A 26,262-nucleotide genomic window follows, 5' to 3' on the forward strand; every position below is an offset into this window, starting at 1 on the left:
AGTCGTGACTGGCTCTGGGGTTTCAGCGCTCATCTCGCTTTATTGGCCGAGGGAGCCGGTGTACAGCTTCCGGGTCATGTGGCCACCATGACTAAGCCGCCTCTGGCGAACCAGAGCAGCGCACGGAAACGCTGTTTACCTTTCCGCTGGAGCGGTACCTATTTATCTACTTGCACTTTGACGTGCTTTCAAACTGCCAGGTTGGCAGGAGCAGGGACCGAGCAACGGGAGCTCACCCCCTTGCAGGGATTCGAACCGCCGACCTTCTGATCGGCAAGTCCTAGGCTCCAATACCACGTGGCTACAGGAATCATACAGGTATACATGGCGGGGCGGGGAGAAATGATGTTTCCTAGCCCTTCATAACCAATTTTCATCTGTAGCTCTTTTTTATTGCAGTATCTGAACAAGTGAAAAGAGAATGCTGTTTCTCAAGCCCTAGTGGCTTGGTAGTCTCATTGTGGCGGCTGTTGTTAAATGGAAAAAGCATTGCAGATACTCCCTACATTACAAGCTCACACCCAGGTTTGGAAGCACTGGCCATATTTGGATTATCCATTTTCGGATTAATGAGCATGCACAAGATTTTGGCTCCTGCACACAGCTGCTTCACCTGCTTCTCCATGGGAGGGAACAAGTCAGGAAGCTGCAAGCTAACCATAGTTCATCGTTGCATTTAAACCAGGAAACTATGGCCGATGGCTTCCAAACAGGCAGAACAGGATGCCAGAGGGGCTTAAAGTTGGCTTCCAAACAAGCTACGATGTGGAAATCATTAGCTGCTAGTTCATTAGCTGCTAGGCAAGCCATAGTTAAGCTTCCTGGCTTGTCCTGAGTCTTGTGTGAAGGGAAGAATGAAGCATTTGCACGAAAGAAGATCAGGCATAACTTGGCTTATTAAACGGAGATTTGCTTGTCTGAATGTTGTCATTGCCTTCAAACACTTGCAACCTCTGGCCAATGTTAAACATTGCAGTAGGGTTTTTTTAAATTAAATAATAATAAAAATAATAGCCAGGAGAGTTAGTGGGTTATGAAAGCCATGCTGGGGAATCTCAAGCTTGCCCAGGAATTTTTACCCTGTAGAACAGGTTTTCTATTACTATATTCTATAACATCTATGCAGAATGAATGTCATTGTGCCTGGGGCCAGGGGGAAAGCTACTTGTGGCCAAACATTTCTCTTTTAACAAGCAGGGAACAAATACACATTTACATTCTAGGGGCTAGCCGCCAGAAGATCAACAAGAAGCAAGGCTCCAACCTGACTCACATTAAGCCCGGGCTTAGAATTTACTGAACTGTTACAGTAAAACAATGTGCGTTCAGAGTCTGTGGTAAAGACCAGTTAAGATACCCCACAAGAAGAGCCCCAGTTCGTGGATCCTGTGTTACGCTTTATCATCATCCCGTTCTGCTTTCCAAAGTAATATATAGTTTTGTGAAGCAGCGTGGTTTACTTACCTGCATGAGAAGCAATCCAACAATAAAAGCACTTCCTTGGCAGTAACCAACCTCACGGTCCACTAATGAATAAGCCTAGAAAAGGTTTTTAAAAAACTGGTAAGACTCCAAGCAGCAGAAATCACTGCACATTTGCTTCCAAAACCCATCACATTTATATACCACCTTTTCTACCAAATATAAATAATAATTAAATTTGTATTTATACCCTGCCCTTCCCGGTTCAGAAAATCAGGCTCAGGGTGGCTAACAACAAATTTAAAATACTTAATTGTTGCAACAAAAACAGCATAAAATACAGTATAAAATGTGAATAACAATAAATTCAGAATTCAAAAATCAATTTAGGGGGAAAATCTATCCAACAAACATTAGATGATCACCAAGGCTAGCTGACTAAATTAGTCCTGTTTGGGCCAGCGAGACGACCAGGGGAGAATTAGCTGTGGGATCCCAGAGTGGGTAATCTTCATAAAAAGGGGAGGGAAGGGGAATAAAAAATCAGGCTAAGTTCAAATTGAAAGCCAGGCGGAATAACTCTGTCTTACAGGCCCTGCAGAAGGAAGTTAAATCCTGCAGGGCCCTGGACTCATGGGACAGAGCATTCCACCAGGTCGGAGCCATCACTGAAAAGGCCCTGGCCCTGGTGGAGGATAATCTGACTTCCTTAGGGCCTGGGACCTCTAAACTATGATTATTCATGGACCTTAAGGTCCTCTGTGGGGAATACCAGGAGAGGCGGTGCCGTAAATACGAGGGCCCTAAGCCACAAAGAAGAATAGCGGGGTACATACATGGTTCTCCTGCTCCCCCATTTCATCCTCACAACAAACCTGTGAGGTAGGTTAGACTGAGAGTTGGTGACTGACTCCAAGCTCACCCAGTGAGCTTCATGGCTGAGTGGGGGATTCAAACCCTGCCCTCCCAGGTCCTGGTGCTGCACTCTACAAATATTACACCACTCTGGTTTACACTACAAGGCAAACCACTTCCAATACCCAAAGGAGCACAGAATATGGTGGTGGTCACAAAATTCTGCTTCTTGAGGATGCTACCTATTACCTTTCAAGCATGTTTTTAGCGCTTATTGTTGCAGAAGCGTATGGGGACTTGCCTGCTAACATTTCAAAACTCAGAGAAGTCGCTGGATAAGGTTTTCCATTTCTTCCCCTGCATCATTGCCCCTGTCTTGAGCAGTAAATGCAGAAGTAACCAAAACAAATGGTTCGAATTTGATCAATGTGCACAGGGTTGTATGCAATAGTGTTCATGCACAAGAATGGCTGCCCAAACATGCAAAGGAACTTCCCCTTCATCTCCTCCCCCTGCAGCCTACCATGTGCCTCTTAAAATCAGCTCCAAAGGGTTGAGAAACCATCCAGAGCCAATTCCGGGGAAGAGTAGAAGTCATTTTGGCACCCTTTAATTCATACAGGTTGCAGACTTCAGGTTTCCTGGGCACATCGCCGTCATCACCGTCAATATTATCCTTATTATTATTTAACATAAGAAACACGAAGTGCACAGAGATTCTGCTAATACAGTGGTACCTTGGGTTAAGTACTTAATTCGTTCCGGAGGTCTGTTCTTAACCTGAAACTGTTCTTAACCTGAAGCACCACTTTAGCTAATGGGGCCTCCCGCTGCCGCCGTGCTGCTGCTGTGCAATTTCTGTTCTCATCCTGAAGCAAAGTTCTTAACCCGAGGTACTATTTCTGGGTTAGCGGAGTCTGTAACCTGATGCGTATGTAACCTGAAGCGTATGTAACCCGAGGTACCACTGTATCGGATTAAGTTTACATTCTACTGAAACCCAGAGGCTGTATGCATGCTAGCCTGAGAGGATCCTGGCTACAAGCTGAGATGCTAAGATGCCACAAACGCATGGCAAGAGGAAGAGGCAATCAATTACGTGGCGGGGCTATAATGGAAGCAGATCTGTATGTCGGAGGAAAAGTACAGTACCTAAAGGTCAAATGACCACTCATAGAAAGTGTGGGGAAGTGAAGGAAGCAGAGGGCTTCAGGAAGGAAGACTGGAGGCAGCAACAGGAATGGAATACGAGGAATGGAAAAGGGAAAAAAAGAACAGTGAGCAACAGATGTACCTGGAAATTTGCCTAATGGGCTCTTTTCTCAACCTTTGCACTAGTATGAGGACACAAGCACAGAAGGGTCTGTGTGCAGATTGTGGGAAGGAGTGTAGAGGCAAGACATGTTTGCAATTTTACCCCTCTGCTACCCGCAAACATGCTAAGTGAAAAACCAGCAATCCTAACTGGTAGGCGGTCAACATTTGTATGTGTGCTATTGGTTGAAAGTGGGGCAGAAGGCTGAACTTATCCTTGAAATCATGAAGGCTTCCCTCCATGCTGTACAAGAACTCCCACTATAGCTGTTAAATACACGTCCAAAACAGAGCTGAGATCTTCCTTTCTAAGGTTTCTGATTTGAGAGATATGAGTGTCGGTCTCCTGGTTATCCCCACCCTTCCAGCTGTATATTTGCATGTTTTATATCCCACGGCATTTTAAAAAAGGAAAGCGTGTTGATTACGTATACCACCTCTGATGTGCTGCGCAATGCACAGTAACGAGCTGCACCACGCTTCCAATCAAAAGGAAACTGCAATCAGCAGGAAATGTTTCGAGTGCATTCGTATGAAAAAGTCAATCGACAGTTCAACATGAGCTCATTCTCTTGGCTGGCTTAATGTCTACAACAGATGTGCCTGACTTGCAACAACAGGGTAATTCTTCCCTTCGCTGTCAGAAAGTCTAATTGCAATTGATGAGCCCAAGTAATTTCCCAAAGGTCAGTCCACGTGCTACATTCCAGTATTTCTCTCATGGAAGTCTTACTCACATGAGCCATATGATATGCAGGTCCCAATGTAGCAGCAGTTAATGTCTTTGAAAGATGAAAAATACAGATGGAAGAAAATGGGACAGCCGAGATCTACGATATACTGGCTTATATGCTACGCTGCTTGAGAACCAAAATGTTCTGGACATTTCCTTTGTTTTAAAACAAAAAACTTTTAAGCCCTCCCCTAAATTACTATGAGGAACGTGGGTGGAGCTGTGGGTTAAACCACAGAGCCTAGGGTTTGCCGATCAGAAGGTTGGCAGTTCGAATCCCCGCAACGGAGTGAGCTCCCGTTGCTCAGTCCCAGCTCCTGCCAACCTAGCAGTTTGAAAGCATGCAGTGCAAGTACATAAATAGGTACCATTCCAGCGGGAAGGTAAACAGCGTTTCCGTGAGCTGCTCTGGTTCGCCAGAAGCGGCTTAGTCATGCTGGCCACATGACTCGGAAGCTGTACGCTGGTTCCCTTGGCCAATAAAGCGAGATGAGCGCCGCAACCCCAGAGTCGGCCACGACTGGACCTAATGGTCAGGGGTCCCTTTACCCTTTACTTTTAAATCACTATGATTGGTACACCATGGGAAAATAATTCGCTGTAAGTGAAAGCTAGTCTTATCCATCAAAAAGATCTCCCTTTCTCCCTTCAAATATCTGGCACTTTTACCAGTCAACATGTTTTCATTGATTAGGGTGGCGCATTTTTTCGTAGAGCCAAACCACAGAGATACCCAGTAGCAGCCTGGGTATTCGCCCATCTGTCATGAGACACCTTGTTAATGATGGGATCTGACTCAGAAATGCAAAAACCTTCTGCCAAATACCCCATTTTGCCTTCTAATTTGGGGTACACATACAGCCGATAAATACTCATAAATATAAATTCATGTGCATGTATGTACACAAGCATAAAAAAGTGAGTCTTACGCTAGGTTATACCAAGGGACCAGGGTGGCTAAAAATTAATGGTTTTTTTTTAAAAAAAAAACAAATTTAAAAATCGGATTTAAATTGCTTTTGGAGGAAAAATCAAAAGATAGTTTTCTATTTAAGTCACATTATAGTCCAAAGGCTATTCATCAGGAAATAAGGATTTGAGTTTTTCATGTGTGCTAAAACTCAGTTTAAGGTTTTTGGGTTTTGTTTTTTTTAAAAAAGTTTAACCACATCAGTTAGCAAACATGGATACATATGCTATAATGTTATTGTTTTAGTTAAATAAATTGTTTAAATTGTTATTAAGTAAGAGATTGTTTTAGTGATCTGTCTGGGTGATGGGCTGTTCAGGGGAATGAAGGAAGTGGATCTGTGTGAGATGGCAAATGGCTAGGTGGTACAGTGGTACCTCAGGTTACATACGCTTCAGGTTACAGACTCCGCTAACCCAGAAATAGTACCTCAGGTTAAGAACTTTGCTTCAGGATGAGAACAGAAATTGTGCGGCGGCAGCGGGAGGCCCCATTAGCTAAAGTGGTGCTTCAGGTTAAGAACTGTAGTTCCATAAAGAAGGGTGATCGCTGAAGAATTGATGCTTTTGAATTATGGTGCTGGAGGAGACTCTTGAGAGTCCCATGGACTGCAAGAAGATCAAACGTATCCATTCTGAAGGAAATCAGCCCTGAGTGCTCACTGGAAGGACAGATCGTGAAGCTGAGGCTCCAATACTTTGGCCACCTCATGAGAAGAGAAGACTCCCTGGAAAAGACCCTGATGTTGGGAAAGATGGAGGGCACAAGGAGAAAGGGACGACAGAGGACAAGATGGTTGGACAGCATGAGTTTGACCAAACTGTGGGAGGCAGTGGAAGACAGAAATGCCTGGTGTGCTCTGGTCCATGGGGCACAAAGAGTCGGACACGACTAAACAACTAAACAACAACAACCTCTGTAGTTAGAAAAACACCGATGCTGGGGGAGAGAAAAACAGGGCAATGTTTGATTTCTGTTTGAATCCAAGGCTTGGAACCCCTGGAATCATGCACTGCTTGGAGACTGGGGTGCCATGCAACAATATGCTCACTATATAGAGACATAGCTTGGGTGTCACGGCTTAAGTTTAGTGTCAGAGTGAACATTTCATATTTATATACTGCTTAATCCATGAAAGAGTCTAAGATTTATGATTTACGTTTATAAAACCATTAAAATATGATAAAACACAAAGGACTTACACTTTATCAAAATATAAATAAAACGGCAGTTTTAAATCAAAATATAAATAAAATCGCAGTTTCAAAGCAAATATTTGCTTAAAACAATTACTTTTCCTATATGAGCTGCTGACTTACCTTCATTACATTAAATAAAACCTCCTGCCCAAGGCTGTCTTTTTCTTTAAAAAAGTCGTGCTCGGGGTACGTCCTAGCAATGTCCCTTCTTATAAGTTTTTCAGAAGGTGAAGTCATTTTCAAGAGTTCCGAGTATTGATCCTTAATTGGCATATTTTGAGCTGTGCATAAAAGCTGCCAAACTATTGCTCGGAAATGATGCGGTATCCCTTTTCGAACAAGTTCCTAGAGCGTAAAAAATAAATAAATAGAGCGTTTATTTATTAACTGCTCTACTTGCAATAATCTCAAAGCGTGCAGTTTACCAAAATCCTCATATTCACGCGCACATGTTCTCATTTTTTAAGAGGGATGTGATAGCAGAAAGACAAAAAAAAAGGCAAAAAAGGATAATATTGAACACGTAATTGAACACAATTACGTTTTACTGTCTCCTCTCTTTGCACGCACTGCCATTGTTGCTGGATAAGTGCTTTCCGGACTGAAAAATAAAACTGAGGGGGGGGACACACACACACACATCAGACAAAGAAGGCAAATAAAGCTCCCAAAGGAAGTAGCTGAAATGGCTGACTAATGCCCATGGCTTCTCTGGCTGGCAAGGGGGGTCCTTGCCTGCACACTCAATGAAATTCCATCAACCTGCTGCCAGTTGTCTCTCCACACTCCCATGGCAACCTTGCCTGGGAGGCTGTTGGCCTGCAGTTCAGGGGTGGCGTGCCAAGTCCGAGGCCTTCTTGCGGCCCTTTGAGGAAGGAAGAACTAAAGCGAGTGAGCCAAGTTATTCAAGGCTGGCTGCCTTCTTGGTCCCGAAAGAGGATAGAGATAGTCAAAAGTCTTTTTTTCTTTTTCTTTTTTTTAAGGGGGGGGCACATTTTATCCAGAAGGCTAGTGTGGGCATTGTGGTTAGAGTGTTGGACTGAGATGAGGGAGATTGGGTACCCAATGGCCTTGAAGCTCCCTTGGGTATCCCGTGATCAGTCATATTCATATTCTCTCTCTCTCTCTCTCTCCCCCCTCTTCTGTTATCTTCTGCTCTGTTTTCTCTCTGTGTGTCTCTCTCAGCCTGACAGGGTTGTTAACTCGGATCCCACAGTTAATTCTCCCCTGGTCTCCTTGCTGGCCCAAATAGGACTAATTTAGCCAGCTAGCCCTGGTGATCATCTAATGTTTATTGGATGGATTTCCCCCCTAAATTGATTTTTGAATTCTGAATTTATTGTTATTCACGTTTTATACTGTATTTTATGCTGTTTTTTGTTGCATCAATTAAGTGTTTTAAATTTGTTGTTAGCCGCCCTGAGCCTGATTTTCTGAACCGGGAAGGGCGGGGTATAAATAAAAATTTATTATTATTATTATTATTATTATTATTATTATTATTATCACAGTCTACGATGCCAGGCATTACATTCTGAACCGCCAGATTTTAGAGAGTGGTATTTCTAAATGCGGACACTGCCAACGACTAATGATTTTGAACACTGCCAATCAACACACCTTAATTTGCTTCTCTTTCTTTTTCCGCACATCTTCCCAATCATTCACAATTCTTCCCCAGAGGATCCAGGAATCTTCCTCGAGGTGGCTGAGGTTGCTAGAAGCTGATGAACTAGAAACAAGTGAGGACCCGCTGTTTCTTCTTGACCCATCGACGGAGCGCAGCGATTTGCTGTCGGTCTCCAACAATCTGCGGTAAACACAAAACACTTTGAAGAAGAGGCCAGATTTTGCATTTGAAATTGACAGCTCTGCCATGAACTAAACTTAAGCACGCTTGTTTGCACGACCTCCTTGATTACCCTTTGAGACTAAACAAAGTAACAAACAAACCAAGTTTAAATATTTTAGCACTGGAATCAGAACCTTGTTCTTTGAAATGGTCGCCCCCCCCCCCTAAGAGAGTATTTAATGAAGCTCACAAATCAAAAGGTAGAATTATTAAGGGGAGAAATGGAACACACAGGTGGGTTTGGATGGGTGTCACAGCCAGACTCCAAACATGGAAAGGGGGCATTTGCCAGGAAGAATCAGAAGGTATTGAAAAGCTCAAGTATATCCCCTGCTCCTGATCTGTCCCCATTCTATATTTGCTGTAATAGAATACACACATTTAGGGGAAATGTGTTTGCTGGCAATTCCATTCTTGATGTGTGAACAAGTTGTAGCTAAGTATTAAAGGTAAAGGGACCCCAACTCTGGGGTTGCGGCACTCATTCCGCTTTATTGGCCGAGGGAGCTGGTGTACAGCTTCCGGGTCATGTGGCCGGCATGACTAAGCTGCTTCTGGCGAACCAGAGCAGCGCACAGAAACGCCGTTTACCTTCCTGCTGGAGTGGTACCTATTTATCTACTTGCACTTTGACATGCTTTCGAACTGCTAGGTTGGCAGGAGCAGGGACCAACCAACGGGAGCTCACCCCGTGGCGGGGATTCAAACCGCCGACCTTCTGATCAGCAAGTTCTAGCCCCTGTGGTTTAACCCACAGCGCCACCCGCGTCCCTAGCTAAGTATTAAGCCCAACTTATATTAGTAAAATAAGTGAGGTTGAAACCATGAACATACTAAGTAGTGACTAAGCCTCATTTAACAAATGAGTAAGTCCCGTTGATTGGACTGAACTGATGCTATCATCATCATCATTATCATCTGCCAATAACTGGGGGAAAGTTCACTTTCCTCTCCTCTTATAGTCCGAAGCCCTATCAGCAGTTATATATTGCTTACAATTTTGCTGTTCACTTGGATGTGTTATGGTTCTACTTTGGGACATTTGATTTATCAATGACAGAAACAAATCCCAAACTATTTTCTCATTTGTGGTTTGCTCTGCCAAAATGCCCAAGTTAGTATTGTAAGCTTCCCACCCCCCATGCACCCAATTTCCCTGCTCCATTCACCACCTCCTTTCTAAATATATTGAGCAAATGAGTTGAGATTACTAAACTTACCCGGCACTTTTCCTTTCAGGCAGCCTTTGCCAAGCCGGTGCTCTCCAGATGTTTTGGACTACAATCCCCATCACCCCTGGCCAGTCATGCTGCCTAGAGCTAATGGGAGTTGTAGTCCAAAAACATCTGGAGAACACCAAGTTGGCATAGGCTACCTTAAAGGAATAGTTGTTAGGTCATCAACTTTATAGAAATACTTTAAACAAGCATGTGCAACACTGTTATGCTGAAAAGCAAATACCCAAATGCTTCTATATTTCCAGTTGTTAAGGTAAAGGTAAAGGGACCCCTGACCATTAGGTCCAGTTGTGACTGACTCTGGGGTTGTGGCGCTCATCTCGCTTTATTGGCCGAGGGAGCCGACGTACAGCTTCCGGGTAATGTGGCCAGCAGGATTAAGTCGCTTCTGGCGAACCAGAGCAGCGCACGGAAACACCGTCTACCTTCCCCTCAGAGCGGCACCTATTAATCTACTTGCACTTTGACATGCTTTCAAACTGCTAGGTGGGCAGGAGCAGGATCGAGCAACGGGAGCTCACCCCGTCATGGGGATTTGAACCGCCAACCTTCTGATCAGCAAGTCCTAGGCTCTGTGGTTTAACCCACAGCGCCACCCGCATCCCTATTTCCAGTTGTTAGCTTAATGAAAATTGCCGGTTAACAAAGAACGACAAATTCTCATAAACTGTCGAGGGAATGAGCCACCTATGATAGAACTAGACCACTTTATGGCTTAACATTAATCCAGGGAATATAGAATTAATGTTCTGGAGGCGGGAAGGGGGAACTTACAGCAGGCGCTGCTCCATTTCTACTTCCTTAGCTTTTTTAGCATTTAAGATTATCATAAGCTTATGAATCAGCTGTAGCAATAGCTTTTCTGTCACTGTTTATGTTTAAATCAACCTTGAACTCAATTAAAACAGCAATTATTTACCTGAACAGGCAAGATGTGAGGATTATCCGTAACTAAAAATTAGGGTAGGGCACAGGACGGGAAAGCAGGGAGAAAAGGAAGCACAAGGCCCAAATACAAGATTTGGAACTGGAACTCTTACCATCAGTGCGCAAGTGATGGACTACTTTTCGAATGTTAAGACATGGCTCATGAAATTTAATAATTTCTTACCCGACTTGGTCTACAAGGCACAACTGCTACGTTCCTTGCATTTGCAAAACACAAAGAAAACCTTTCCCTTACAAGCAGTGCAGTAAACAAGTCCAAACTCCAGATAAGCATAGAAAGTGTGGTTGTCTAACTCTTGAAGAATGAAACAAATACTTCACCATAGCAAGTCATAATTTTGCAAACCGGACTGGGGCAAACGTTTGTATTTTGAAGTATTTATCCTAATTCTCTGTTGTAATCCTTACCTTGATAAGTCCATGGTTCCTTTTTAATTCAGAATCTGCAGTTTATGATAACGTAAGCAGTCAGTAGAAAAGAAACCACTTCATTTCCATCAATGATTTACGTTCCTCAAACAGATTCCTGATTGGTTAAGAATGAGCCATTCCAATTTATATTGGAGGGGAACTTAACCCCGTGTGACTTTAAAAAATAAAGAAACCGAGTACTTGTCCAGAGAAAGGTCCCCTACTTCCTTTTTTTCACACTTCCGGTTTTTGTCAAATCTTTTGCACATGCTCAGGTCAAAGTTTGTTTTCCACAGTGACGGAATGTGTAATCTGAATCCTGCAGAGCTCTGAAGAACTGTTAGGTTCATACATTTAGTGAGTGAAAGCAGGCAATTCCTCAGGTTTCTAAGCAAGTTTTCAATAAGGCTTTCTAAACACTGGTATTCCGCTTTGATCTCTTAGGATTACAGTAAATCTAAAGGAATTTCCCATTTTAAGAACACACACAGACCAGCACCTGAAAATAGTTACTTCCGTTTTCCGAAGAATATAAGTGTTACCAAAACAGAGAAAGAGAGCAAAAGTGAAACAGAGAATGGATGGACTAGGAGAGATCTGTGATAAAATGAAATGACACAAAAGGCACTCTAAAAGAAAAAGAGGACACAACAACAACAAAATCTACTGAAGTGTATAAAATTATAAAGATGGGCACATAGATGTATCCTTGCTGGCATTCATGACTTGTTTTTAGGAGTACAGATAACTACTGTTCTATCTGAGTGCTACAGGGAGAGAGGATTTACAAGAAAATATATTCATCTTAGGGGACGCGGGTGGCGCTGTGGGTAAAACCTCAGTGCCTAGGACTTGCCGATCGTATGGTCGGCGGTTCGAATCCCCGCAGCGGGGTGAGCTCCCGTCTTTCGGTCCCAGCTCCTGCCCACCTAGCAGTTCGAAAGCACCCCTAAGTGCAAGTAGATAAATAGGTACCGCTTTATAGCAGGAAGGTAAACAGCGTTTCCGTGTGCTGCACTGGTGCTGGTTCGCCAGAGCAGCTTCGTCACGCTGGCCACGTGACCCGGAAGTGTCTCCGGACAGTGCTGGCCCTCGGCCTCTTAAGTGAGATGAGCGCACAACCCTAGAGTCGGACACGACTGGCCCGTATGGGCAGGGGTACCTGTACCTTTATTTTCATCTTATTTGGCTAACACAGTCTCTCGGAGACTCACAATCAAATTAAGAAACAAACAAAAATTGTTAAAAGCGGCCATCGAAAGGTAACAAATCAATACACGAAACATAAAACACCAACTTCTTAAACAAAACAAAACAAAAAATCACCAAACTAGAGGATACCAGCAGGACCATATTCCATCAAGAAAAATAATAATTTAAAATTTAACATACTTGGGCAATGATATAGAAGGGATAGTTTTGACAGTGGTGATAAGGGACAGCTGATATACAATGGGTACCTGTAACACTCCTGTAGTTGCACTGTTTATAGCAATCAACCACAACTACATACTGTAGCTTGCTTGGAATTGTGAATGCTCCTCCTGTCAGCCCCTGTGGGTGACACACACGTCACAAACCAACCATAGTCTAGCTTGTCTTGTTGCATGGCCCCAGATCATGGTATGCTTTATCTGTTTCAAACAAACTACACGTGGAAAACTAGAAAGACAAGTCAAGGTTTGTTCTTGGCTTTTTTTGTTTTGTTTAGCACTCACAGTTGGTTTGCAACAAGCAAGTGAACTATGATCTGGGTTCAAAAGAGAGGGGGAACTATTTGTGCTGCACGTAGCACCTGGGGTGAGGGTGGGGGGAGGCACAGTCACAAATTGAGCCATGGTTTGGCTTGCCGTGTGGACAAGGCCAAGTAAGAACACAAAATGCCAAAGCACAGGGACCTTGATGAAGAGACATTGCTCAAGTCAATTTTATTTATAACTATTGTACTTTAAGGACCGTAATGTGATCTTTTTTGCATTCAAGCCTATCGAGAAGGCATTAAAAACAACAACAACAACAACACAATTGTATTGCAGTCTTACGTACAATGTTTGGGTGAGGCTGTAGTGTCACAACCCTTTATTGTGACAAAAGCTATGGTCCGTCTGGTCGGGGAGGAATATGAAACTGAACCGGAATGCAAGGTATGTAAGTCTTGATTAAGAAAGAATTCCCAGTGTTCTTCCGAAAAACCAGATGGAAACTTGGGAGATTTAAAGGCAATTATATGTTCCACATCTTTGAACACACTAGCTTAGCTTTCCAAGAAAGAACAGGAACATGCTGCTGTTGTTGTTGTTTTAAAACCAAGCCACCCACCTGCACAATTCGACATGCCACAGGTTGCCCTGACTCACTCACCTGGCAGCAGACGCGCATACGACAGAATGGCTACGCCGCAGGCTACTGGATACCTTCCAAGCTGAGCTTATCGCCTTGCCAGGTAATTATACGGCTCGCGACCAACGGCCAGACAAATAAAGCTGGAAAACATGCCCCGCCACTGGAACCGATTTCCGAACCTGAACACCGCCAGGAAAGCTAAGCTGCCACTCACCTGTTTTGCTCTTCTAATTTGGCTAACAGCTCTAAGTCATCGGGACTCAATTCCGCGGGGGACAAAGGAGACAACGCTGGAGTCGAGAGCGTGGTAGAGGAGGATGCCGTGTGTAATGAAGCAGATGGACTTGCCACCTGGCTGGCCATTTGACTGACAGTGTTCTTCACCCATGAGAGAGTAGAACTCAGCTTCCCTGTAACCTTGTCTGTCGCCACCTGAGGAGGAAAGCATACAAGGAGGCATTTAACAGCTCCCTGGTCAGGAATGGCAAGCACATAGCCATAGGTGTTTAGCTGGATCCCTCCAGTGGTTCCACACACACACCATCTTTGCTTTTTCTCCTTCCCTTTCCATGCAACTGTAATTTGTTCAGTCACATAGAATCATCTCAGATATCTATTAATCATCACTGCTGAATTTATTTTATGAGAAGAAAGAACTGATAGAAAAGCGAGCATTTGCAAGTTCTGAAAAAGCAACATCTAAAACTTGCTAATAAGTCGGCCTTGCTAATAAGACTTCCGCAAAAATGTCTAGTCCCACAGCCAAATTTTACTAGCTGGCCTGCTCACAGATATCTTGCCAGTCATCTGCGTATTAACAAAGAAGAGAACCAGTGCGAAGGATTTTTGAGTTTTTTTGGGTTTTTTAGGAAATCAAAGTTGTTGAGCTTTTCTTGGGAAATCGTGGGTAAAAATACCTCATAAATAGGACATTGCAGAGGGCAGGCTTCTGCTGGGGGTGGGGCAGAACCTCAGATAAGTGATTACTTTCAATGCTTTTCAATAATATTTGTGAATCTAAGAGGAACAGCTGCACACCCCCCCCCAGCCCTCCCTTGGCTACACCCATGACCAGTGCTATTTCACATATATACAGTAAAAACAAAGGAGTTTTGTGGCACCTGAAAGACTAACATTTTTAACGGCATGAGCTTCTGCAGACTCAAACCTACTTCTTTAGATGCATGAAGTGAAATCTTAGCTGGCAGGTGAAGAAAATATGAAGAAAAAAGAGTCAAGGTGGGAAATGCAAGGCAAAAAAATTACAGCCGGTGATAATTAAGAGATTTAAATGTATGTTAAATACCTTTTACAGTAGCAGATGGTTGATAATTTTTTCTCAGCATTGCTGAGATGACGAGCAGTGAGAAAGCCAGGTTTGCTTCAGGATTAACCATGAAATCATTCTTGGTTAAAACAAAATTGGATTTCAGGGAGCTCCAGAAAAGCTAAATCACTAAAATGGTCACTAAAATGGCAAGCACAATTCAATGTAAAGTGATTCACACTGGGTCTTTTTTTTTTTTTTTTTTTTTTGGCCAGCTTCACATATAAACTAGTGGGGTCTGTACTTCAGTGACTGAACAGAAGCAAGACCTTAGATCCTTAGATACAGTGGAAAGATCAATGGAGTTGTTGATCCAGTGTGTGGCAGCTATGAAAAAGCAAATTCCATGTTAGGGATCATTAGGAAAGGGACTGGAAAAAACCTGTCAATGTCACAATGCCATTATACAAATCTATGATATGACCACACTTGGAATACTGTGTTCGATACTACCCGGTTGCCCCAGGTTGAAAATCATTAGGGGCACAAAATTTAAACAACCGGTGCTGCCTCAGTACCAATGCGCACTGTCTACTTCTGAAAATATTGATCTCTCTGAGGTAGTTTTTGTTACGTGAACGGTGTCACCATACCCTCCGACATGTCCCAGCACAAAACCAAGCCGCACTCTCATGCAAGTCACGTGACCTCCGTTTTTGCTGTGATCTCACACATTTTTGGGCGCCAAGCTCTCACACGAGAACGTTTCCAAGCACAATTCAAAGTGTTGGTGCTGATCTTTAAAGCCCTAAATGGCCTCGGTCCAGTATATCTGAAGGAGTGTCTCCACCCCCATCGTTCTACCTGGACACTGAGGTCCAGCGCCAAGGGCCTTCTGGCAGTTCCCTCACTGCAAGAAGCCAAGTTACAGGGAACCAGGCAGAGGGCCTTCTCAGTAGTGGCACCTGCCCTGTGGAACACCCTCCCACCAGATGTCAAAGAGAACAACAACTACCAGATTTTTAGAAGACATCTGAAGGCAGCCCTGTTTAGGGAAGCTTTTAATGTTTGATGCATTGCTGTATTTTAATATTTTGTTGGAAGCCGCTCACAGTGGCTGGGGAAACCCAGCCAGATGGGCGGGGTATAAATAATAAATTATTATTATTATTACTATTACTATTATTATTATTATTATAACATGCCCACTCCAATGGGGTGGCCAAGACAGTTGAAGGGCATGTGCCACAGAACCCCTGAGTGAGTCACGTGGACCCCCTGGGGTCTGCGGACCACCAATTAGGAACCACTGTTGTAGGCATATGGTTGGTCACTGTGAGAATAGGATGCTAGACTATATAGACCTTTGACCCGAGTCAACAGGGTTCCCCTTATCAAGGATGCTGGATTTTTTGTTTTGCTTTGCTACAGGGTAAGCTGTACTCATTCTGCTCCCCTGTTTGCTCCTGCAGGCCTCTCGTGCCAATGTTTGTCTCTGATTCACCTCCATAAATTTGAATACAGAGAACAATGCCAACCCGGAACCAACTATCTCATTTGCCAGCCGTATTTACATGCAAGTGGTTTCTTCTTGTTGGTGATACTTCACAAGCCAAGACATTTGTTTTCTTTGGCACAATGGAAGCAACCAAGAGCAAGGCAGAAATTGCTCTGTGCCAAGAAAAGAGAAAAACTTTCACTCCGAGAAAGTGCTTCTACATTAGTGGAACCCAAAAACACCAGTTTTTTTTTTTTAAATAGCCACTGACTGAACTTGAAAGGAGAAGTAAAAAACTGCAGAAGTAAATATGCATAATTTTAGCGTGCTAAAAAAACCACAAATCCTCAAAGAACAGCAAACGTTCCCTCTTCTTTTAAAGCAATGACAGGTATTTATTCCCCCACAAAGCAAGTTTCCAGAGAACTTGAAAATGTTGTTTGGTCTGAGCCCAGGGGTTTTCTAATTTGCATGACTTGTTGACGCTTTAATTTGAAATACTTCTGCAGAACTGCAAAACACGGTCACTATGTACCTGTAAATGCCAGCACAGGTTAGCATTTTTGTTTCTCAGGTAACACAATCACCATGTTTAGCAAAAGCAAGAAAGGGACATGTCAAGGTAGGCTTGACCTTTCCAGTTTGTCTCATACAAGTGCTGAGCACAAATATATCCAGGTTTCACACAGCAACCTACTGAAAATGCTCTTCGGAAATTTCACGTACAGACTCATTTAAGGGCCAAATCAGACAAGTTGAGGCAGCCTTGTTGTTTATTCACATGTCTTCTCTGAACCCACATTAAACAGAGGGGTTTTCTTTTTCTTTTTTTACAACTAAAAGGGCACATGGAGAAGGAAAGCTTTCCTTTCCCCTTCTGTTGCCTCAAGCATTTTTCTGCCCAGATTTGCTCACTCCAGGTTTTGGACTCAGCTGAAAAGAGGTTGCTCTTGGTGAGAGATATTTAGTTTTCCTCACTGACATACCCCTATTATTGTAAAATGTAATCTACTTAATACATGTACAGTACCGAATACTGTCTCTCTGTGTTAGTACGTATATGTAAACTTGCTTTTTTACTCCTGTTAGTACATGTTACAGAATACAATGTTTAAAGGATAGCTTTAAAGGAAATTGATGTACATTATGCATTTGGGTAAAAAATGTTCAGATTCCGGCATTGCAGGGGGTTGGACGCGATTGGGACCCCTTGCATCTCTACAAGTCAATGAATTAATAATGAACTAGAGTCTATTGATTCAACAGGTCTACTCAGGGTAGTAAAGGTAAAGGGAACCCTGACCATTAGGTCTAGTCATGGCCGACTCTGGGGTTGCGGCGCTCATCTTGCTTTATTGGCCAAGGGAGCCAGCGCACAGCTTCTGGGTCATGTGGCCAGCATGACTAAGCCGCTTCTGGCGAACCAGAGCAGCGTGCAGAAATGCCGTTTACCTTCTCGCTGGAGTGGTACCTATTTATCTACTTGCACTTTGACGTGCTTTCGAACTGCTAGGTTGGCAGGAGCAGTTACTCTTCTCACAAGAAATGATACCAAGTGTGTGAAATATTAGTAAATATACTTAAAATATCAATAAAAAGGTAAAGGTAAAGGGAACCCTGACCATTAGGACCAGTCATGGCCGACTCTGGGGTTGCGGCGCTCATCTTGCTTTATTGGCCAAGGGAGCCAGCGCACAGCTTCCGGGTCATGTGGCCAGCATGACTAAGCCGCTTCTGGCAAACCAGAGCAGCGCGTGGAAATGCTGTTTACCTTCCCGCTGGAACGGTACCTATTTATCTACTTGCACTTGGACGTGCTTTTGAACTGCTAGGTTGGCAGGAGTAGGGACTGAGCAATGGGAGCTCACCCCGTCGCGGGGATTCAAACCGCCGACCTTCTGATCAGCAAGTCCTAGGCTCTGTGGTTTAACCCACAGTGCCACCCACATCTCACTCAGGGTAGTAGTAAGCGTGTAAGTACACACTGTGCTCCTTCTGGGGTAGTTAGCCCTAAACAGCTGGAATGACTCTGACTAGCTGGCTAAACCAGGTGGGGATAGCCAACAGGTCTCAAGCCCTTGGTGAGTTAGGGACTTCCCCTGCAGGTGGAGACAGGCTGCAGCAGGTTGAGCAGACGAGACAAGTAGCGAGTCCAGTGGCCAAAAAAGTGGTTTCTGTATATGCTGTAGAGGGAAGTGAGGGGCAGATGGGGCTCATCAACCTGGGAAAGCAGCCGATCTCAGAGAAGGAAAACTCTGGTCCTAAACCTCCACTGCCTTGCAGTGCATCTTTGGGAGAAGAAAAGGCTGAGGAGAAAATCCCTCACAATTCTGGAGCAAAGTCCCCAAGACGGTTGACTGGCATCTTCTACACCTCCTTCCTGCAACTGCTACAGCCAAACTGGTGCCAAACACATTGCTCTGCTTTTCTTTGGACCACATCAGTGAGGACAAGGTGGGGCAGGGCTTGTCTTCTGGGCAATCCAGGACCTCCATACCCACTGCCCAGGCTTGTGTCCTGCAGAAGAGATCTCTGGTGCAATGGTTCGAATTCACCCTGGAGGCACACTCCATTGTCTCTCGAGACAGACAGATGCCAACGGCTCTTGCTTTTCGCTAACCTGTACCGGAAATCACTAGCTCTCCAATACCGTTTTCTTGACTTATACGAAGCGTGTCAGATTTTTCATGACTTAATGAGATTAATGGAATCCACACCTCAAAATTCATTGCTTTTATATCCAAACTCAAGTGTGAATGCATTCAAACCTAAGTGAGGACAGCTGAATTGATGAGATGCGAAGGAAGAAAAGCACACCTGGGGGGGGGGGGGAAATATCACCTAGATTTCCCAGCGCGTAAACCAAGCAATGGTAAAATAATAATAATAAATGAATGTTATGCCCTCCAATTCATCTCAAAACACCCAGGAAATTCCCATATATTTGCTGGTAATCTATGGAAAATAAGAATACACAACAGGGATGAAAGATAGACCCTGATACTTGCCAACAACACGCACCCCTTATTGAGCAGTGCAGTTCCAAATGGTATCACACCATATCTGTTATGTAGCAGTCTCCCCAACAAATGGCAGCCTTAGAAATTACAGTAATATCCCCTGGAGGCAACATGGCCCTCAGGCCGCACAACAAGGAATTTATTATCTGAGCAAATACTTCTTATAAGGCTATACCTGTGCACCTTATTTCTTTCCCCCATTAAGTGCTAATGATGCTTCTCCTGTGGGTCAGTGGCAATATTTTTTATTCCTAAATGGAAGTACAGTAGCCAAATCATAAACCATGTGTAAAGTTGATGGTCCACTGCAGAATGGAAAATGGATTTGCCAAGTTCTAAGCCATGGGCATTACTAATCTACACTTACTTAATGCCTACATGTACCATAAAACACACTAATGATTACTTTACTGCTGTTTAATGATAGCCGGTACCTTAAATATTATGCTACAGTAAGTTATGTTGTCATTCTAACAGGGGGCCAATGTCTAAATGAGGTGTTTGCAAGACGGGCAATGTGTATTATTTTGTGGGAAGTAATTATAGAGGAAGTAGAAGACTAAAACCCCAAATGATGTTTTTAAGACTTCACAATTTTATAGCATTTTCCCATAAAACAGAAATCATTTAGAAATTTTCTTAATCCCGGCCTTCAGAAAGATTAAAGAGATAATCTAAGACAGGGAATACTAATATGTATTAAGAATAAGTATATTGAAAATTGCAATAAAAATGCTGGCTAGCAATGCTATTAAAAAGTTACAGGAATGCAAGGTCCTGAATATCCTGTTTAAAAAACGAGATGGAAGATATAAGTTACTCCTTCTCACATTCAGCTCTTCAATATGACCAAGCATTATCATATATTAATATATTTTTACTTTATTCTCTTTGAACATTATTTATTCAGTTAGTGGATTGTGGTGAATGGAGCTATTAAACCCAACGCTTAAGAAAAAACTTCTGTTAAAAATAACATGAATTGGCACAAAATTACTGTTTTAGATAAGAATTGGCATAGTCTTATATTTGCATTGACCTACAGATGTACTTAACTTTCCTTTTACTGCACTATCAGGCTAGGCAAGATAATATCCAACCAATAAAAACAAACAGGCAGAACAAAAGAGGTTATAGCAACTATAACCATCAGATAGCTCTTGTTAGATGGGAAAGCAGCCAAGCAAAAAACAATTTATACTCAACAAGAACTGAAATAAGATTTACAATGGAATCCTATCTTTGATGTGCACCTGCTGAATGAACTATTAAATCAGGCCAGACAAATCTCTTTTTTGATAAGTTACAAGCTTCGTGGATCAGGGGAATGTTGTGGATCTGGATTTCAGTAAGGCTTCTAACAAAGTCTCCCTTGTTATTTTTGTGAAAAAGCTGGTGAAACGCTGGCTGGACAAGGTAACTGTTAGGTGGGTTTGTAGCTGGTTGATTGACCGAACCCAAAGAGTGCTCACTAATGGTTTCTTACCATCCCGGAACAAAGTGAGAAGTGGGGTGGTTCTGCCCTGGGCCCGTTATTGTTCAACGTCTTTATAAATGACTTGGGCGAAGGAACTGAGGGGATGCTCATCAAATTTGCAGATCACACCAAACTGGGAGGGGTAGCTAATGCCACAGAAGACAGAATCAGAATTCAATATGACCTTAAGAGATAGGAGAACTGGGCCCAAACTAACCAAATAATTTCAATCAGGACAAATGTTAAGGTTCTACACACCTAGGCAGGAATAACCAGCTGCACAAATATAAGATGGGAGACAGCTGGCTTGCCAGCAGCACATGAGAAAAGGATCTAGGGGTCTTAGTGAGCCACAAGCTTAACACAAATCAACAGTGTGAGGATGCAGGGGGAAAAAGCTAATGCTATTCTAGGCTATATCAAAGGAAGTCTACTGCCCAGATCAATGGAAATCATAGTAATGTTCTAGCCTGCCTCGGTCGGACCACACCTAGAATACCCTGTCCAGTTCTGGGCGCCACAATTTAAGAAGGATGTTGACAAGCTGGAACATGTGCAGAGGAGGGCACTCAAGATGATCAAGGGTCTGGAAACCAAGCCGTAAGTGGAACAGTTGAGGGAGTTGAGATGTTTTAGCCTGGAAAAGAGAAGACTGAGAGAAGATAGGATAGCCATCTTCAAACATCTACAGGGCTATCACCTGGAAGATGGAGCAAGCTTGTTTTTGATTGTGTATAACCCAGCATGTGTGATAGCATGCTAATCATATTTCCATGAAAATTCTATCGATACCAGTGAAACATCCATTCTATTTACATAGCAAGTTTAGGATCAGGACACAAGAATGGAAAAACAATTTAGAGGAGTAACAGATGCTAATCTTATGCTAACCCTATGCTCATCTTACATTAAAGTAGATTTTATCTTTCATCACCTTCTACAAATCTCCAAACCCACAGAAGTGTGCTTCAAGGTTGTTTTACATGGGGATCAGCCAGTAAAAATTAGGGCCGCTCTGCCCATTATATATCAGCAGATTGCAGTTTCCCCCAGCTAAACAAGCAACAAGGAGCAACTGCTTTTTGGGTTTCCTCAGTCCTGCCCCAATGGGATATATACACATTTACCTCATGCATGCTACAGTTTATGGGTGTATATATTAAATGTTTTGTACGCTGGTACAAAAAAGAAGGGGATGACAGAGGACAAGATGGTTGGACAGTGTTCTCAAAGCTACCAGCATGAGTTTGACCAAACTGCGGGAGGCAGTGGAAGACAGGAGTGCCTGGCGTGCTCTGGTCCATGGGGTCACGAAGAGTCGGACACGAGTAAACGATTAAACAACAACACAAAAAAGAAAAAAATGTGGAAAGCAGCCTTAGGAGACAGACCTAAGAGATACACACAGCCCTCACCACATTTATTTGAAAAGAGGTCCAATTGGGTTTAATTGCATTTACTTTCAAGCTATCTCGATACCTTACTGCTAATGGCAGGTCTCCCTCCCTTCCTTTCAGAGGGGAAAATGCAGTTGTTAAAAGAGTGAGATTCTACTCCTGTTATTTCTTCCCACAACCCACTAGTGTCAGCTTAACCCTAGCCCTAGCACCTGGTCCTTACAGGCCTTACAGATTTTATTTCCTGAAGAGATTTTGTTTAAATGCAGTTAGCAGTATGCAGGAGCTTGAAAAACTGAAGGGCAAATGAGAATCTTAAGCGTGTCACCTATTTGTAAAATAAAGAAAAGGGAATTATGCTGGGGTAAAGTCAACTGTCCACATTAAAAACACAAAATCCTAGAAAACCATGCACCAATTGCCTATTCTTAGTCTTTCTCTAGTCTTCATGAACCTCCTGAATACAAGCCCTGCCTTGTATTATCAACCTTCTTATCAGCCATCTGCTGGAAAAACCATGTAATTTCCCTCTAACCACAAAACATCAGGCCTCAGCATCAAACAATGTGGAGAAGGTGAGGAAATGGGGTCAAGGGGAAAACACACAATACCCCATGACTTTTCAATATGCACCTGACAGCCACTCCCCCAAATATTGATGTGAGCTTCTCTGGCCTTGCTCAAAATCCCAGCAACCATCAGAAAAACGAAAAAATAGTGTCAAAATGTAAGTAAATCTTAATCTCAAACTAGGCTATAGTAGCCTGCCTCAGGAAGGTAACAAGTGCTGAGCTGCTTTAGGGACAAATTGCATGCTTTGCTGGGAAATCTTTGATTGATCTCCTGGTGTTTTGAGTTTGTTTGTTTTTAACTAAATACATCTGCATGCAGAGAAAGAAGGTGCTGATTTGATCAGTAAAGCAGCATTGGAAAAATGCAGCGGGAGGAGGAGGGTTACCTCCCTCAATTTAAATAACCCTTCCCCAAAAATACTGTCTGCTGATTTGCAAGGGGAGGGAGGGGGAGGGAATGCAGCCATGATACAGGCACTTATATACTTCCCTGTGGAGCAAGTAGCAGCGTGAGAGAAGCAATTTAGAATGGGAAAATAGTGCAAGGGAAAGTGTTAAACATCTCCACCCTGGCACCACTTGAGGAATCAAATCAGTGCCACCCCCCCCACCCCCACCCCCACCCCTTTGCCCAATCCAACTATATTTAGTACAGACAAAATGAGACCAGTGATATAATAAACCAACTGTAATGTGTGGCTTGGCCTTCAGCCTATCTCCCAGAGTTTTTAAGTTGGATATCCTAAGGGGATAGCCCTCTCTCTATCTTTTCAACTCAGGAAACAAACATCGTTGTTCCAACTGTAGTAAGCTTTTGTTTTTCCCCCAAGGTCAGCTTTCTCCTCCCTACAAAGACGCCTGCACAAAATAAAATTTCGGCCTCCTCCCACTCCACTCGCTACTCTATGGGGGAATTCCAAACACCCATTGTCTGCAGCTTTTCCCACATCTTTGCAGATCGGCTAAGCCCCACAGGCAAATCAAGAGTGGGAATAGGGAGGGGAATACACGCTATCCCTAGATTCGGAAGTGCATAGTTTTCGGCTACGCTGAATTTTCACCCAAGCCTCCATCATTGGAGGTCTGAGCAACCCTCACCGATCTGAGCTTGCACCTCTGCTTTAAACATCATTTATTCTCTCAAAAGTTTCATCACAGTATCTTCTGGGGTGAATTTTCGAGGAAACAAACTCTTTCCAAAAGCAAACTGAACTTCCCGGAAAGCTATCCTGGACTGAACCTCAGCATGCCGAGTATACAAATAGCTGACTTAACAGGGATTTTTTAAAAACACTTTTTTTTTTACAGGAAGTGGGTTATGATTCTGTGGAAAAATGACAATATCCTTATGCAAGCTCATCACTCTTATGCAAGCCTTCTGGTTTAGAATTTGTCAATCTGAAGTTAATGTCTGTCCAAATTGCAACTCGGCAGAAGAATGTTTGGTACATGAGTATTTATAATGGACAAAATCTTGTTTTGAACTAGCAGGCATAGACTCATGAAAGTTTAAACAGGCGGATCAATATTTCCAATGCCTCAGGGATGCAAGAGGATCAGTCACTTTTAAATAAATATCTAGCACCTTCTTAAGGACCACCTCAATTCATTCTACTGTCATTTAAGCAAGAGATAGGCATCAGTCAACATGGTTCATGTAGAAACTTGTATTTCAGTTTGATTCTGTTAGGTGCTTGCAAGCCAGCTGAAATCAACATGTTACCCCTCGTAAAGGCCACTGGGCTCAAACTAGATGTCTTGGGTAATTCACTCCCCCAGGCAAGATCCACACATATCAACAGAATCTCTCTTCTTCCACTGCAAGGGTAATGGAATCTTCTTATGATGCTATCCCAGAGCGTCTTATGGGCGAAGGGAAGGGAAAAAGCAGCTCAGGAAAAATGGTTTCAAGCCTTAAACAGGGAAAACATACCAGTCTCCGTAATGGGTGGTGCAACCAAGCCAAGTCAAAAGGACCAGAGGCCTAGAGCTTATTTTTCCAAAACAGTGTCTCAGACATACTTAAGCTTCTCTAAGGAACTAACTCCACGCCTGAGCTCCTTTGGGGATCTTCCTTCCTCCCCATCTCAACCAAGTTTTGCAGGAGAGAATGCAGAGATCTTAAAATGCAAGCCATCTGTGTGCATGTATGTAGCTTGCCGCTGCCATAAAAGGATCTCCAAAAGGGGCACATCTGATTTTAGACACCTCCACCTCTGACCGAGAATTACACGCAGGATAAGAAAAAATATTCTTCGCCATATGTGGTTGGGATGGGATTGTGGAGGCCCCTCGTGGACCTAGTGTGGATTGACGGGAGCCACTTAGTTCTTATGTGGGGGGGGGGGGGAGGTTAATCCACTATATATCCCCCTTCCCGTACATGCATCCCATGGGTTGAAATCAATCCTCAACAAGTGAGCTAGAAGGCTGACGTTTTGTGTCACACCATCTGCAAGTGCGACCTTTCTGTGGTGAAGCAGAAAGCGCTCTGCCCTTACTCAGGGGCACTCTTGCTGATAGCTGAGCATCTGTAAGGAAAACCCGGTCGCATCTCTGAGGGATTGTGCCCTGTCTGATAAAGCCGGATCACTTGGAGTTGGTGCTCAGCCTGGGAGAGCCAAGAAGGGACGTTGCCACAAAGACTAACCACAGACACACACAACACAGGGGTCGTTCCCCCGCCGCAGAGAGGAAATCCGGTGGGTGGAAAGGAGGAGGAGGAGGAAACCCCGACGAAATCCCGCACCAGCGCAAGCAGCGCGCTCTCCGATGTTGATCTGTTGCGATTCCTTTTGCAAGACGCCTGCAAGACGCGGGGAAGGGAGAGCCTGCAGAGCAGCTCTCTTTGCAAGGCCACAACAGGCCCGAGGAGACAGACAGAGACAGACAGACAGACAGAGAGAGAGAGAGAGAGAGAGAGAGAGAGAGAGAGAGGGAGAGAGGGACGGAGGGAGGCGTCCACACCTTCCTGTCATTCGCGTCTCCAGGGCGCAGCGCGGCGAGGGGGCTCCGTGCGCCCTGGCCCTCTCCAAGGCCACCGGGCTCCCCAACCCCGGCACCCTTTCCCCCGGGGTGGTGGGTGGGTGGGATCTTCCCATGGGGTCTCCTCCTTCTCCCCGGGGTGCAAAGGAGCGATGGGGGCCGCTCGCTCACCTTGGAAGCCTTTGCCGGGGAGAGGAGGCGAGAACATCAGTTTCCTGGGCAGCCAGCCTGGCCCGGAGCCGCCGCCGCTTGTTGCTGCTGCTGCTGCTGCCTCGGAGCTTCCCCGCCCGGACGGCGTCCCGCCTTTCTTCGTCCTCTCTTTCCCCCTTCCTTCCTTCCTTCCCTCCCTCCTTCTCTCTCCACCCTTTCTCCAGCAGCTCCAGCCTCGAGAAAGCGGGCCACGTCCCTGGGAGAGACCCGCGCGCAGGCGCACGCGCCCCCCTCCGCCGTCGGGGCAGGCGACTCGAGGCTGGACGAGAGGGCGAGCGGCGGGGAAAGGGACGCCGCCGGGCAGCCGGGCTGCAACGCCCCGCGGGTTGGCTGGCGAGGAAGGCCGGCCTCTCGGCGGGGCTGCCTTCCCTGCCGAGGAAATAATGCGGGCTGCGCGGCATCCAGCAGCCGGGCAGCTTTTCTCGCGCGTGGTTTGGCTGCCTTGAATGCTAACTTGATTCTCTGCTTTCTCCCAGTGGGGGAAAGGGCACTATCTCCTTAGGAGAAAACAAGATCTATGGTGGGAACTGTGTTGTCATAACACATGGGTT

General features: G+C 44.3%; 1 protein-coding gene across 4 annotated transcripts in view; it reads right to left on the reverse strand.

Moving 5' to 3' along the window:
* Positions 1–25,937, reverse strand: part of EVI5 (ecotropic viral integration site 5) — a 68,161-nt gene extending 42,224 nt beyond the window's left edge. For 2 of the 4 annotated variants that reach the window (XM_079981317.1, XM_079981314.1), the window contains exons 1-5: positions 25,673–25,936; positions 13,500–13,717; positions 8,114–8,303; positions 6,614–6,838; positions 1,465–1,539 (exon numbers count right to left, since the gene is read on the reverse strand). In XM_079981317.1, the coding sequence (XP_079837443.1) occupies positions 1,465–1,539; positions 6,614–6,838; positions 8,114–8,303; positions 13,500–13,648 (639 nt within the window). In that variant the 5' untranslated portion in view covers positions 13,649–13,717; positions 25,673–25,936. Of the gene's footprint in view, positions 1–1,464; positions 1,540–6,613; positions 6,839–8,113; positions 8,304–10,939; positions 10,969–13,499; positions 13,718–25,672 lie in introns of those variants that run through there. The other 2 variants (XM_079981316.1, XM_079981315.1) reach the window with 2 other exon arrangements.
* Positions 25,938–26,262: the final 325 nt, after the last annotated feature.

Source organism: Podarcis cretensis, assembly GCF_951804945.1.
Source record: "Podarcis cretensis genome assembly, chromosome: 6".
Lineage (NCBI taxonomy): Eukaryota > Metazoa > Chordata > Lepidosauria > Squamata > Lacertidae > Podarcis > Podarcis cretensis.